Source organism: Phycodurus eques, chromosome 20 (assembly GCF_024500275.1).
Source record: "Phycodurus eques isolate BA_2022a chromosome 20, UOR_Pequ_1.1, whole genome shotgun sequence".
Classification (NCBI taxonomy): domain Eukaryota; kingdom Metazoa; phylum Chordata; class Actinopteri; order Syngnathiformes; family Syngnathidae; genus Phycodurus; species Phycodurus eques.
Window position 1 is genome coordinate 1,757,289 of NC_084544.1, and position 14,380 is coordinate 1,771,668.

General features: G+C 51.4%; 1 protein-coding gene across 1 annotated transcript in view; it reads left to right on the forward strand.

Annotated features, from left to right (window-relative positions):
* Positions 1–734: 734 nt before the first annotated feature.
* Positions 735–14,380, forward strand: part of LOC133396039 (syndecan-3-like) — a 28,616-nt gene continuing 14,970 nt past the window's right edge. Inside the window, exon 1 of the mRNA XM_061665451.1 lies at positions 735–1,145. Within this exon, the coding sequence (XP_061521435.1) occupies positions 1,092–1,145 (54 nt within the window). The 5' untranslated portion in view covers positions 735–1,091. The remainder of the gene's footprint in view (positions 1,146–14,380) is intronic.

A 14,380-nucleotide genomic window follows, 5' to 3' on the forward strand; every position in this document is an offset into this window, starting at 1 on the left:
TGCTAGGCGACCGCAAATAAGAAATCTGACGTAGCGGATAGTGCGTTTGACACACCTGACCGGGCAACCGTGTGTGTGTGTGTTTAATGAGAACATTCGTACCCGCCCCTCTTTAATGAACCCAAACATGGAACGGGAAAAAAGGATTTCAGGTGCATCCAAATAATTTATAATAATAAATATAATATAATAATAAAAGTTTGTGAATATTTATAGTTTTTAGGGTTTTTTTCTTACTGGAGTCATAAGCTCAGAAATATACTGAAAATAGCACTTAATGATGTTAGTTGAACACATTTTAATCACGTGCAACTGACCCTTTTTTTTTCTCAAAGTTTTTCTTTCCCCCGGGCAATTATACTGGCTGTCAATTATTTCTGCTATTTGTGGGGTCGACCGCAAATAGCAAAGATCTGCCAATAATCGACGCCCATTATAATTGTCATGAAAACTAATATTATAATTGAAACGGGGGTGGGTTCCCATAAAAATAATAATAATAATAATAATGTTTTTTTTTTTAAATACAGAACTTTAAAAAGTAAATATGCGAATGGTGCTATCCGCGGATGGCGAATCGCAGATATGCGGGGGTCGAGTGCACGGCAAAGGAAGGGCCAATGTGCGGGTACCTGCCCGGGCCGCAGGGGGCAGCCCCTCCCGCTCCTCCCTACCCCTCCCCCGCCAGACTCGCGGTTCCAGGCGGCGTCTCCATACTGAACATCCTGCCTGGCTGCCTTGTGAGCGGCGAAGGGGGGGAGGAGAGAGAGAGAGAGAGAGAGAGAGAGAGAGAGAGAGAGAGAGAGAGAGAGAGAGAGAAAGAGAAAGACAGCCGGAGGGCGGCGAGACCAGCCAGTAAATCTATCCGGGGCGAAGGGAGACAGAGGCGGCCTGGAACTAGCGAGGAGGTGGGAGACCTTCTCCTTCTCCTTCTTCTTCTTCTTCGTCTTCTTCTTCTTCCTCCTCTTTGTGCGCGCGCGCGCGTGGATTTTAAAACCCCCCGGGGGCCGCGGCGCGCTCTGGAAGTTCGGACCCCGGACGGCTCGGACGCCCCAACCGGGAGGCTGCGGCCGCGCACCCCGCTACCGAGCATGAGGCTGCTGCTGCCGGGCTCGCTGCTGCTGCTGGCCGCTCACGTCGCCGCGGTAAGTCGAGCCGCCCGAGCCCACCATGTTGGATCCTTTGTGTGCACGCGCACGTCGACATTGACGACTTAACTAGCCGCGAGCGCGCGCGCGCGCGTCATCAATGAGACGGCAGCGATGATGCCGAAGAGGAAACCCTGCACCCGACCCACATATCAGACCCGTTCGGCCCCCGGTAACCCCCGCCGGCACCTCCTCTTCACACGCACGCGCATTCGCCGTTTGGTGTCCCGTACGGAAAGGCGTGTGCGCGTGCGGACGCGCGCGAGTAATTAGTGGCTCGTCTCTAATTGAGCTCGATTACGGTTTGTGGCGCCTCGCCTAATTCGGCAGAAGGGGGTGGGCGCATTTGATTGCTCGCGTGGAAGTGGACGGATGATGTCATCGGGACCCCCGCACCCCCTCCCGGGAAAAACCGGCGGCACCGTCACGACACGCCCACGTCTTCCGCCGCCGATGGAGCCGCGTTGCTCTCGGGACCGCCCGGGGGCGGAAGAGCAGGCGGCCGAGCGGGCAATCGGTGGCACAAAGGCGGGCAAAGGGCGGAAGAGGGCGAAATTCGGAGGGAGTTCTGCTTGGCGAGTGGGTTAGTTGCGTGCGGGCGACACGTCACGTTGGCTCATATTTGGTCGTTACGATCAGGTCGATCGCTTACTTTGCATTTCATGCCAAAGGGGGGGGGGGCCGAGGCATCCGTTCCGGGGTCAGGGCGGGCATGACCCCCTCCCGCTTTGACAAATGTGTTTGTATTGGTTACGAGGTCCTCTGATGCCCTCGCAAGTGGGCAAGGAGAGCCGAGGTCACGACGCGCTTTCTTTGAACTGTTCATTAAGTACAAAATAAGAACACGTGCATGAGGTGACGCCGACGCTCACGAGGCCGCGCCCCTTAAAGGCTCACATCCAGCACAAGTACTACGAATAACGACAAAGTGACGACGCGTTCCTACTAAAGAAAAACCCTTCATACTTTTGTTTTGCGACTTTTCTTTCATGTATTCCCCGCCCCAAAACGTGAACGACTTTCAAGTGTCGTGTGACCTTTGAGGTTAGCTTCACCAGCATTAGCGTTATCGCTCTATACTTAGCAAACGCGACGGCGGCAGACAGCACCGTCGTGTGGGATCAATTAGCAAGGGGATTTGCGTTATTGGGTGCGCTAAAAGCTTTTGACACGCGCACACGCACACACATCAGGATTATTACTGGGTCAGTCGGTTAGCGTAGCAAAGAGCACGCTGGCTTGGACTCGAACTAATCTGCCATCAAGTGTGCAAAAAGGAGACTGGTGCGGACGTTGGATTGCACGTGCAAACACGCTCATGAAAAGAGTGTGTGTGTGTGTGTGATGTATTTATGGCTACTTCCTGTTATCCCAACTTGTGATATCATGACCGGGCGGCTGTGTTTTGCATGATTTTCCCACAGACATCTGTTGTGTCCCAAGGATAGCCTGTGTGTGTGTGTGTGTGTGTGTGTGTGTGTGCGTCACGAGAGCCCCGATTGCCCATCTGTCGGCGTGTGGGCCGCGTCGAGAAAATCCAAAAGTTGGGACTCTCGCGCCGCCAACAACTTGTCCCGGGCAGCTCCTCAGAGGCGTCGCGTTCCCTCCGCAGATCCTAATGACTCCGCCCCCCCCTCCTCCGAGTCGGCAGACAAAGCCCCCCACAGTGCGGCCGAGAACGTGAGGGGGGGGGGGGGGGGGGGCAGAGATCCCGAGCGGCTCGAGCGAGGCGAGATGAAGGCCGAGTGTGGAATGCGGGAGGCAGTTTGACGCAGGAAGTGGGGGGACAAAGTGGCCTCACACACACACACACACAAAGGTAGAACGGACCCCGAGGGAGGGGGTCCGGAGGTATTTCAGGTGTGCGTGTGAAGGCGTGGGTGGCGCGGGGCAGCGTCCTGCCGAGGGAGGAAATGAAAGAGATCACAGTTCATATCCGGGCCTGCCGACGGCCCGAGGTCGGCGTGGGTGAAGAAAGACGGCTTTCAGATAGGCGCCCCCCTCGGCCCCCCTCGCCGCACACGCACACAAATACACACGCCCGCATCATTTTTGTCTCATGAGACTTTTTTTGTTCTCACGGATTCTCAGAGGGAAATCCCCATTCGTCATCAAAGCGTTCGCGGGCCACGTCCAAGTCAAAACCCCTCAGCGGACCCTCCCGCCGGCGTCCGTACTCGTAACCGAGCCCCAAAGGCTAAAAGGTGAGCTTCGGCGTCCCAAAATGGCCAACGCCGGTGCTTATTTCGGGACTTGAAAAACCTGAAAAGTTTCAGACGGAGGAAGAAGAGAATTGCTACAGAATGTTGCGATCTGTAGTCATCGGAAAAACACGTCAAGCTCCATCCAAAAATGGTAACTTTCCATTGATGGCGCTCGCCTCGTAAAAAAGATAACCAAATGTTCAATCTTAACCATTTTTGAATACTTGGAAAACTCCCAAAAAGCACATTTACAAACAACAAATCGTCAGCCAAATAGTTTAGTTGAACATTTTCAGAAAATCATTTTTTTTTAAAAAAATGTTTTTTTAGCAAACACAATATTTTTTTTAATGCTATGGTAACTGTAAGTTGAAAATGCTCTTCAATTATGCTCTTAGGCTCGCACGGCAGAAAATTGCAATTGGAAAAAATTAGATGACCAATTAAAAAAGGCAAACTTTCAATTCCTGGTGTCGGGCAGTTTGTGTTAATATGTTTCATTTTAAATCCCAATCCCCAAAAAAACGATTAACAACCGCACTCGGCTAATTTTGAATGCTTAAGTTTCGATTCGCCTTGTAAAGGTAAAATATAAAACTTGACATTTTTTTAGTACGAGTTGCCTTTGTCATATTCAAACATTTTTGAGAAAGAAATACAATTTCGAACTACCAGATTGGTATTATTATTATTTTTTTTTTATTGATTTAGTAATAGAATGTTCAAAATGACTCCGGCAATTATGCTGCGAGGCTCACAAAACGGAAAATTGCTGACAAACTTGAGCCAGAAAACGCAAAGTTTCCATTGCCGGCGTCGCCGTTGTGAAGGGTGCCCAAATGCCAATCGTCTTGGCGGCCATTTTGTGTGAATATTTTTCCTCCTGAATTCCAATCAAACCGAAGCTAGCCGGGATGAGCTCCAGCACGCCCGCCGAAGGAGAAAGCGGGACGGAAAATAGACGTACAAAAAAAGAAACCCTGCGACCGCGCGAGGCGACTTTTATAACCAAAGCGGCCCGCTCTTGGTCCTGGCGTCCATTTTCTCTTAATGGTTTTCCTTGCCAACACTGGGTGTGCTTGGAATGTTTTTCGTGGAACAACAAAACAAAACAAAACACGTTAACCTCGCCGCCACCAGTCCGGACACGCTCGCTCGTACGTAAACGACGCACATCGAAGCCGCACGTTATCTTAATATCTCGCGCACGCACACACTCGACGATAGCGTGTCACTCTTTAGCGCTCGTAGTGAGTCGGACGAGGAGACGGCGGAACCCTGGATCTGCTCTTTCTTTTATTGACATTTTTTCTTTTTTCTTTTAGGCGGGTCAAAATGGGCGCTGAAATGCCGCTTGCGCAGATACTAAACGCACGCACGCACGCACGCGCGCGCGCAGACACACACACACATTCCCCAGAGATGGGGCGAGATGAAAATGGAGGCAGCGGAAGGAAAGAGGAGGCGTGGAAAAAGGGAGAGCGGCAGATAACGAGGGGAGTGGAAGGAAGGATGGAAAAGGGTTAAAAAATCGATTAGGGGACGGCAATCGTGGGGGCGGCGATGGCGCCTCTCTCCCAAACGCACCCGGAAAAACGCAGCCGGATTCGGGTAGAGGACGGCGAAAGTCGAGGGGGCGGGGAGGCTCGCGCCGCGTGTTCCCGGGAGACGCCGCGCGAGCGAGCCGGCGCTACCTGCTCTCCGTCGCCATGACAACCACCTCTGCCACGGCACCGGCGCTCCGGTTCGCTTCGCTCCGGATCGCCCCGCTCTCCGTCTCTCTTTTTCCATCTTCCCCGACGCAACAAATCTCGATTGTGAAATTCCTGATATGAAGTGCGGTCGCATTTATGAATTTGGGATACAACATTCCTGACTAATGGCGGTTAGTGGTTATCTGTGAATTGATCCCACTTCTGACACCAAATACCCAATGGAATTCTCTCATATTGCATCATTCCTGACTTCACGTGATAACATTCTGACATAGAGTGCAGTGAGTGGGCCCCGCTTCTGACACCAAATACCCAACGGAATTTCCTTGCTTTGCAACATCCGTGACTCTCGGTAATGACATTCCGACAGAGTACGGGGGCTGGTTATCTGTGACTGGGTCCCACTTCTGACACCAAACACCAAATGGAATTTTGTTCGTCTCTCGTGTGGAATTGGACAACTGCATTTTGCAGTGTTGCTGACTTTCAATCGTAAAACTTTGGTATGATTATCGATAAATTGATCCCCACCTTTGCCACCAAATACCTTATTTCCCCCAATGCGAGAGCGATAAAGGCTTCTTTGCGTCTGCGTTGTTTTGCAAAATTCACGACTTTGAGTAAGAACATTACCGCCGATGGTGCTGGAGGTGCTTATCTATGAATTGACCCCCGCTTCCGACGCCCATGGCGGGACTCCTAAAGGCTTCTTCTGTACACAAGCTCTAGTGCGTGCGTGCGTGCGTGTGCACGCGTGTGTGTGTTTATCAGGGTTGGAGGGGATTTTTGTTGTGTTTATTTGTGTTGTGTTTACAAAGTGTGTGTGTGTGCGTGTGTGTGTTCTTTTTGGGTCAACGGGTTACAGGACGGACACAGGAAGTCAAGTGTGTATACTTCCTCAGTGGCGCTTTCACCCAGATGTGTGTGTTTGTTTGCCAGACGTGCAGGAAACGCACACACAGACAAGGGTGTGTGTGTGTGTGTGTGTGTGTGTGTGTGTGAGACATGTGACTGCTTGTGTGTTTAAATTATTCAGCAGACGGAGGAGTGAAGCAGGTCACGGGAACGTCTCCCCTGCATCCGTCTTTCCCTTCCATCCATCCATCCGTTCCACCGTTCATCCTCTCCCCGCATGTAGCTGTCCACCATTCCTTCATCCGTCCATCCGTTCCGTATCCAACCGTCAGTCACCTAACCACGCTCTCCCTCATCCACCTCTTCATCCTTCCATCCTCTTCTCGCATCCATCCGCCCAACCGTCCATCCCGATAATTCCATTCGGTCAGACGCATCCGACCGTGCGTCCGTCCGTCCATCCATCCATCCCCTCCCAGCGTCCGACCGTTCGTCCGTCATCCCTCCGTCTGCTCCCTCGATCCGTCCGTCCGTCCGTCCCCCCGTCGATGACGTCGCTCCGCTCCGCAAATAAAGTTGACTCCGGTTTCACGCTCAACCTTTTCCCGCATCCATTTGTCGGGTCCCTTCACCCCTCCAGCCCTCCACTGTCATCATCTCTTCCTCTCCTCCCTCCATCCATATGTTCGCATGTACACGTCCATGTATCTTTCTATGGTCCTCTCATCCGCAATCCATCCATCCTTCCATCCGTTCATGTCTGGCGCCGCGCTGTCTTTTCCTAAACAGGAAGTTGGTAACGGCAGGCTTCCCGCGTTCCTCTCGTCCTCTCCATTATTGGTCCGCCACGAGGGACGAGCAGCGATCCAATTAAACGCAGACACCGACGCAGCGGCCGCCCGCGGTCGTCTCTTGCGTTCGACCTTTGAACTCTCCCGCTTGAAAGGCTTTTTAAAGACGTCTGCGGTGTGAGCAAGTTAACGAGCGGCCGCGTACGCTTTCGACAAGCCGGCCGATGTTTCTCGCCGCTTGCGGCGCGTCGTCCTTCCCAACGGGCGCACACACGCAAACACGCTCGCAGAAAAGCAGCGGCAGGTGATTCATTCTCCAACGTTTGATCGCAACGGTCGTGGATTATCTGTAATCTGACGCCCGCAGAGACGCGGCCCGCAATGGCTGACTGATGTCGAGCATCTGTCGTGTGAGAGTGAACGAGCGCGTGCGAACGTCTTTGTATGTGTGAGAGGGAGAGCGTGTGACTGCAAGAAAGTGAAGCTGTTTGACTCTGTGTGTGTGTCGCGAGAGAGTGGAAGTGTGTAGGTCAGAGCGACTGTGCACGCGTGTGCCACTGAGTGCGTTGTGAGTGACAGAGTTTGTGTGAGAGTGAATGTGTGTGAGCGTATGAGAGTGACTGTATGCCAGTTAGTGTGAGTGCGTGCGAGTGCGAATAACTTTCTGTGTGTAGATGAGAGTGCGTCTAAGAGTGTGTGTCTGCGAGTCTTTCTGTGTGTAGATGAGAGTGCGTCTAAGAGTGTGTGTCTGCGAGTGTGCGTTGCGCTGTTAGCTTAGCGCAACATCGCAAAACGCCACAACTCGTCTACGGATCGATGGCGCAGTCCTGATTTGGCGACAATCTCCCCAGTAGGAAGGACGTTTTCGGGGGTGCGGGCGTCAAAGCCAGTTCGGTGATTGATTCGGTCGCCCGGGCTCCCGCGGAAGCGATTAGCCGTCACGGCGGCGGCTCAAGGTGCGAGCCGGGCGATTAGACCCGAGGCGGAGATGGATTTGAAGAGAATGGGCGGGGATTGAGGTCAGACGCAATCGCGGAGCGAGGCCGCGGGAGACGAGGAGGTCGGGCCGCCGAATGGAAATGCGGGCGAGCGATTTGAACGCGTGCAAAGGTGACATTGCGCATTGTGGTTGTTCTTGTCGTCGTCTTTGTGTTCTTCTGCTTCTTTGTTTTTTGTCTTCTTCTTGTCTTCATCGTTGTCTTCTTGAACTTGGCCTTCTCTTTTTCCTCTTCTGCTTCTTCATCTTCTCCTTCTTCGGAAGGCTCGTCAGAAACCGTCCAAGGTCGGCATCAGATTCTGATGGTGTCAAATAGCGCGCTAAGTAACAACGTTTTTCACGTGCAGTTGTACATAAGTGAGGTTAACTCGATACAATCACGATGTCATGTTGTACTACATACAAATTCCCGATTTCTCAGGAAATCAGAAGTCGCTGCTTCTCGGCTTTGAAAAGTAACGTCAGAGCCGAGACAACCTGATGTTGGCCGTGCTAGTCAGGTTGGCTAATTATCTGCTGACGATTATTTTCACCGATTATTGACACACTGACTCTCGTAAGTGTTTGCAAAAGTTCATTTCAAGACGGTGCGATCGTGATATATTAACGTTAGCTTTGAATCTGTCGAACTGCTGTTAGCCATGCTAGTTCGCTAGTTATCTTCCTTGGCAGCGAGTCTCGTTTATTGCACCTCCTTTGCGATCGGTTGAGATCTTTGCAAGCCTTTTCCTGTCGCCGGGCGGAGCTGCGCGAGAACGCGGGAGGGCAGCGGGGCCCGCGAGGCTCGTCAGCCAATGGGAGCGAGCCCAGGAACCGTGGTGAGGTCATCTGCTCTTCATTGTGCCCTGGAGGAGCAATTTGTTTGCCACCTGTGTTGTTCAGGAGGCACGCGTGACACACACACACACACACATTTTCCCACTTTGTCTGAACGTCTTGTTTTTGTTCTCGTCTTCTTCTTCTTCTTCTTCATCTTTGTCTTTTGGTTTCTTTTAATGTCTTAATCTTCTGCGTTCTTTTCTCCTTGTCTCCTTTTCCGCGTCTTCATCTCTGCGCTTGCCTTCCTCTCGTCTTCTTCTGCATCTTCACGATCGACATCCTTGTCTTCTTTGTTTTGTTCATCGTTGGCCTTGTTTTACTTGACTTTTTCTTCTCTTTATTTTGCTGTCTTCTTTTTGGTCTTGTCTTTCTTTTTTTGTCTTCTTTAGCTTTTGTTTTCATTTTCGTCGTCCTTTTCTTCTTCCTTCTTGTCCTCGTCCCTGTCTTGTCTTCTGCAACTCCGGCGTCGGCATCCTCGTCTTTATTTTTCCGTTGTCTTTCCGGTCTTGGTCTTCATCCCCCCTTCCTCTCTTTTTTTTTGTGTCTCCGGCGCCTTCTTTCCGCAAAGCCGCATGACAGTCGTCAGCCTAATTACGCAATCTGTAATTACAGCAGCGCGAGCGCACGGCGCCTTGCGACTCGCAAGCGGACTCGACGCCATTCGGCTTCCTCCTTCGCATTTTCAATTTCGTTCTTTGGTGGAAGCATTGATTACGTTCGTCGGTAGCGCCTCCGCCGCCCCCCCCGCCCCCCCGCCCCTCCAACACAAAGGCGTGAAGGCTCCGCAGGGGGAGCGCACGCATTTCTGAGGCCCCTTTGTAAAGTTCCTTAGAAACGGCAGAAAAGTTGCGGCCACGGGCGGTCACGCCCTCCCGCCGGTCCCGGCAGGAACGACACCACAGAGCCGACGCGCGCGAAATAACACACAAATCTGCATTCGGCTTCGCCATTGACCCACAAGCTGATGAGCACGCAGCGCGAACGGCAGCATTTTTGCACAATCACACATCAATACACGCGCAAGCACACGCACGGTCGCACTCCCCGATAGACACCCACACTCACGAGCGCAACACAACAGCGCATTATGTAGTGTGGGAGCGGCAGTCGTGTCGGAATCTCAAAGCCTTTCTGGCTACGCAAACGCGTTAGACGCACACACAGCTCGATTGTCGTCTGCAAATCTCCCAAATTTGCTTGTCGGTCTGCAGTGTTCTCCCGCTGTACCGCGGTTCACCTATTGCGGATTTTTTTCCATATACCGCGTGTCATTGGCCATATCGCCAGATTTTGAGTCGACGCTATCATTTTTGTGTGTGGTAAAATCGCTTCCGAGCCTAAAGCATTCAAATGGTGAAAAGGACAAATTCGTTAAAACACGCAATACAGGGAATAAAGTTTGCATTACCGAGTTTAAAATGTTTTTTAAAGACTGAAGAGAGTTTATAAGTATAAGTATGAGCGAGGTTAATGGGAGTGTGGGGAGGTTCATACCGCTTTGAAATATGTATAAATGAGCACAAAAATATGTGGTGGCTACTTCGTAGATTTCACCTATTGCGTGAGGCGGTCTGGAACCAAACCCTCGCGATAAACGGGGCGATTACTGGACACGCGCACACAGGTGGTGGGTTCAGTTTTGTGGACATGGAGATGCACGTTTCAGGAGGTCATCCATAATGGAAGACGATTCCATGCAGGGAGGCGAGCGGTGTGTGTGTGTGCGTGTGTGCGCGCGTTTGTTCTTATATCAGACGCCGATACTGCAACACCCGATCGCCTTTCCCGTCCTGCCGTATAGACTGTATACAGTCGGGCCGTTTGGAATTTGCAAGCATCGAAAGTCGCCGACTGCGAGTACCGGTACCGCAATGTCCTCGTATTCGATCGAAAGGAGAGCGGTGCTGGCGCATCCGTGAGCGAATTGGGGACATTTGCAGTGTGAGGTTTGAACGGTTTTTACAATATTACTGGAATGTCCTCTGATGTGATGACACTGTGTGTGTGTGTGTGTGTGTGTGTGTTTGTGTGTTTGTGTGTGCGATTAATCCCTTTGGATTGTCAGATTAGTGTAACATCTGGCTGCCACGAACATCTATCAATTTCCGCACTGACCCCCCCCCCTACGATCATACCTCAATCTCGGGCCAAAGCACGAGCGGATCTGTGAATTGCCGAGTGTGCGTGTGTGAGAGTGCATGTGTTCGTGTGCGTGCGTGTGTGTGTGTGTGTGTGTGTGTGTGTGGTGATCTCGCAGCTCCATTCCATTACGAGCTCCCGAGCCAACTGATGTGTCACTAGACAGTCATGTGACCCACCCCGAGACACCCCGCCAACTTCATTATGCAGCTGCTCAGTCAAACATGCTACGAGCTAACATGCTAACGTGCTTCGGGGCTGAACAGCTGATTGCATTTTGTGCCGTAAACGCAAGGACCCCCAAAAAATTGTCACGCTGCCATTTTTGTGGAGCGTTTTTTTGCGGAGTGTGCGGCAGCCGCCATCTTTGTAGAGTACGTCGTGGCAAGGCTCGATATATAAGAATATAGTCAATTTCTGAACATCTCATTTTGAGTCCCGCGTTTGAAATACAGATCAAAGCTGACAGGGCAGCGAGCAGCCGAGGCGCGTTTTCAATTTGAACGTTTGGAAGTTAAACGAGTCGTCCCTTGAAGTTTAGCGTCAGCGTGAGTCGCTTAACGAGCATTTTAATGAACTGCTGGAAGATAAGACGCGTTAGTAAAGTTGACGCTAGTCTGAGGCTAACGATGATAATGACGATGATTAAAGGATGAAGTCATTTTGGAGGTGACCGCACGTAGCTTATCCCGCTAACGCCCACGCGCACGTGGCTTTTCCCTTCGGCGGGAAGATTCCTCTATGGCTCCGACCTTCGCTGAGGGAAAACGTCAAACACGGCGCCCCCGCGTGCAAATGATCGCGTGTAATTCGGGCGCAACGCTATAAACGCACCTGGGGGGAAAACCATACATGTATACGCTTCACAGGCTACATGTCGGGCTAGCCGCGAACGCTAACCAGCCGAGAACCTCAGAAGTGTGAGGCGGACGAATTTGAAAAAAACAGTTTGTCCGCAAACGCGATTTCTGTTTTTCTCCGCCCGTCCCGTGTGCACCTGCTCGCCGCTCTGCCCGTTCCGATTGCGGATAACTTTGCAACCCCGCCAAGCGTGACTTTGATTGACAGGAAACGCGCTGCGTTCATTTTCTGGCTCTCGCGCACGAGCTTGTTTACGAACACTCGAGCGTGAAGAGCGGAAAACAAACACACAACCCATTAGTCTTGAGCATTAACGCTTCCTCCCCTTGTACTGCCAGATAAATATCTAAATGCTATATATATATATATATATATATATATATATATTTTTTTTTTCCCCCCCCCTCATTCCACTCGGGACCCCGGGAAGCATTTTTTAAAGTGCTAATGAGGATAAAACTGCACAGCGGCCAAACTCACACTTGCGAACCCCCGCTGCCAGCGACTTCAAGTTCCGTCATATGTTCTTCATGGCGAAGCGCTCGGAGTTTGGACCGCGAGTAGTGAATATCAATTTTGGGGAGCCGCGAAAGTGCAACTCTTGCACTTGTGCCGCTTAATGGGCTCCACTCGCCAGACAGACTTCGAGGATCATTTCCGTGTCTGCAACAACCTAACAGAACCCGCGGGGACAAGATATACTCGCTTGGCTGGGAGGCATAGGCATACCCGTCGATGGCTAGTTAGGGATAAGAAAGTCGGTAGCAAGTTAGAAGTAGAAATGGCCAGAAAGGGAGGAAGATATTGTCAGTAGAGAAACCTTTTGCCGTATTTGTCTGCAGCTAGGTATCGGGTCGGAAAGTAGAGACGATGTTTCGCAGTCGACTATCGCGAGTTGAAAGTCGAGTCGTGAGTCGATCAATCGATGACGTCGTCGATGTGTTTTCAGCACGGTCCCCGACTTGATTTACGTCACGAACCGATTTCACACCGCGACATATTCAGACGGACCAGCATAGAAGCAAATGAAACCGAATGATTACAAATTCAACTTGAGGCTAACCGCTATCCTCCCCCCGCAACCGGACGTGGGCCGCTTTCGAGGTGCAGTATATCGCGGTTTTCGAAAGAGCGGCTGCGGTGGGAGGCGACGCTTCCGACGCGATGTCACGTTTGCGAGAGCGCCGCCCGTCATTCTTCGACCAATTCAAGGTAACGAACGTTCACATATTTCTGTAACGCTGTCTCGAAAGGAACGTTTGCAAGCAGCCGCGAGAGTTAGCCGGCCTACGGTGGCTGGAATGAATACGACAGACCCGCAAGCTAGGCAGATAGCTGGCTAACTAGCGTGGCTAACATCAGTTTGTTACCCTCACAAAGCGGAGAAGTATCTCCACATTTTCAGACAAATAAGTATTCTGTTGCACTACATTTTGATTTGATTTAGAAAACGTGTACTCATCTGCCTATGGAGCGAGTGCAATGGCGCAAAAGTCATTTACCCAATCATTTCAAAACGATACATTTTAGAGCTGTAATTGCAATATCGTGGCACTGCAATATTTTTCCTCACCGTTGGCGTACCGTCGGAATTTGAGGTTCCCTGAACGTCTCGTGTCAATGTGAGATGTTGCTGCTAGTGTGTGCGAGCAGTGCGGCGAGGCTATCTGTGCGAATCGCCGCTGAAGGTGGCAGGTGTCTTAACGAGGCCATCGCCTGCTAACCAACTCGCGCGCACACACGCACACACACGCACTCTACCCCGCCCGAATGGAAGTGTGCGAGCGCTCAGGCAGGCCGGCGTCCAGATCGCCCCGCCAGTTAGCGAGCCGTGAGACGGAGCGTAAAAGAAGCCAAAGATGGAGGCAGAGTGGAGGTCACTGCTGATTGGCTCGGGGATTTACTGCGGAAAAGCAGGGGAGATGGGCGCGCTACTGGCAATAAACAGGCGGCGTTTATTTTCTCGGGGGGGGGGGGGGGCGGCCCGGCCCACCCGCCACTACTCTGGCAATTCCGTGTGTTTTGTGCAGAAGAGCCGACGCAGCAGTCGGCGCGAACGGGCGAGCTCTTTACGAGGCGGGGGCGGCCATATTAGAAATGAGCCACCTCAACTCCATGTGAACTTTTCATTACCCGGTTCGGGGTCATCATATTTCGGCACTGTTCTCGTGCCGAATAAATCGACGAACTGAGGGATTTCCCCATTCCTCCGCAAAAGGTTTGGCCGTGTTTGGGGCGTCCCCAAAGTCGGTTAGAGAACACCTCTTGGGATTTAATAAAGATTCAGCGCCTCAAGGCACTTTCACTTAGCGACATGAAATCTATCATGTGGAGACCCTCCAAAAAGTCTCAAGAACCCCATGCTTCAAAAGACACAGGAAGTCCAGCATTTGAGCTCTAAGCAACCCCTTGGGCTCGCTAGCGTCATCTCCATTTCTTTTGAATGATTTATTTATTTTTTTTCATTCAGTCCCTGAAGCCAGTTTTACTTAACGTCTTGAAATTAGGTTGGCATGTCTTTCATGCGTAGACCCACAAAAAGTCTCAAGAAGGCATGCTTCAAAAGACACAGGAAGTCTGCCATGTTGTAGGGTCAATTTAGAAAATTGCTTTGAAGGAGTCCTTCAAAGACTGACTTCTCCGACAAATTATTTCCAACTGCTACCAAATTCAAATCACGTAAACTACAAAGTCTGCCAACGCTAAATTGCGAGGGATTTCAGTTTTCGCGGTTGCACGCGGGGCAGCGAATTCTGACGACTCTCCATCAAAACCCGAAACTGTACCGCACGCGACGCCGTCACATCTTATGTCATGAAAATGCGAGCGGCCCGTTAGGCCGAGTACGGGC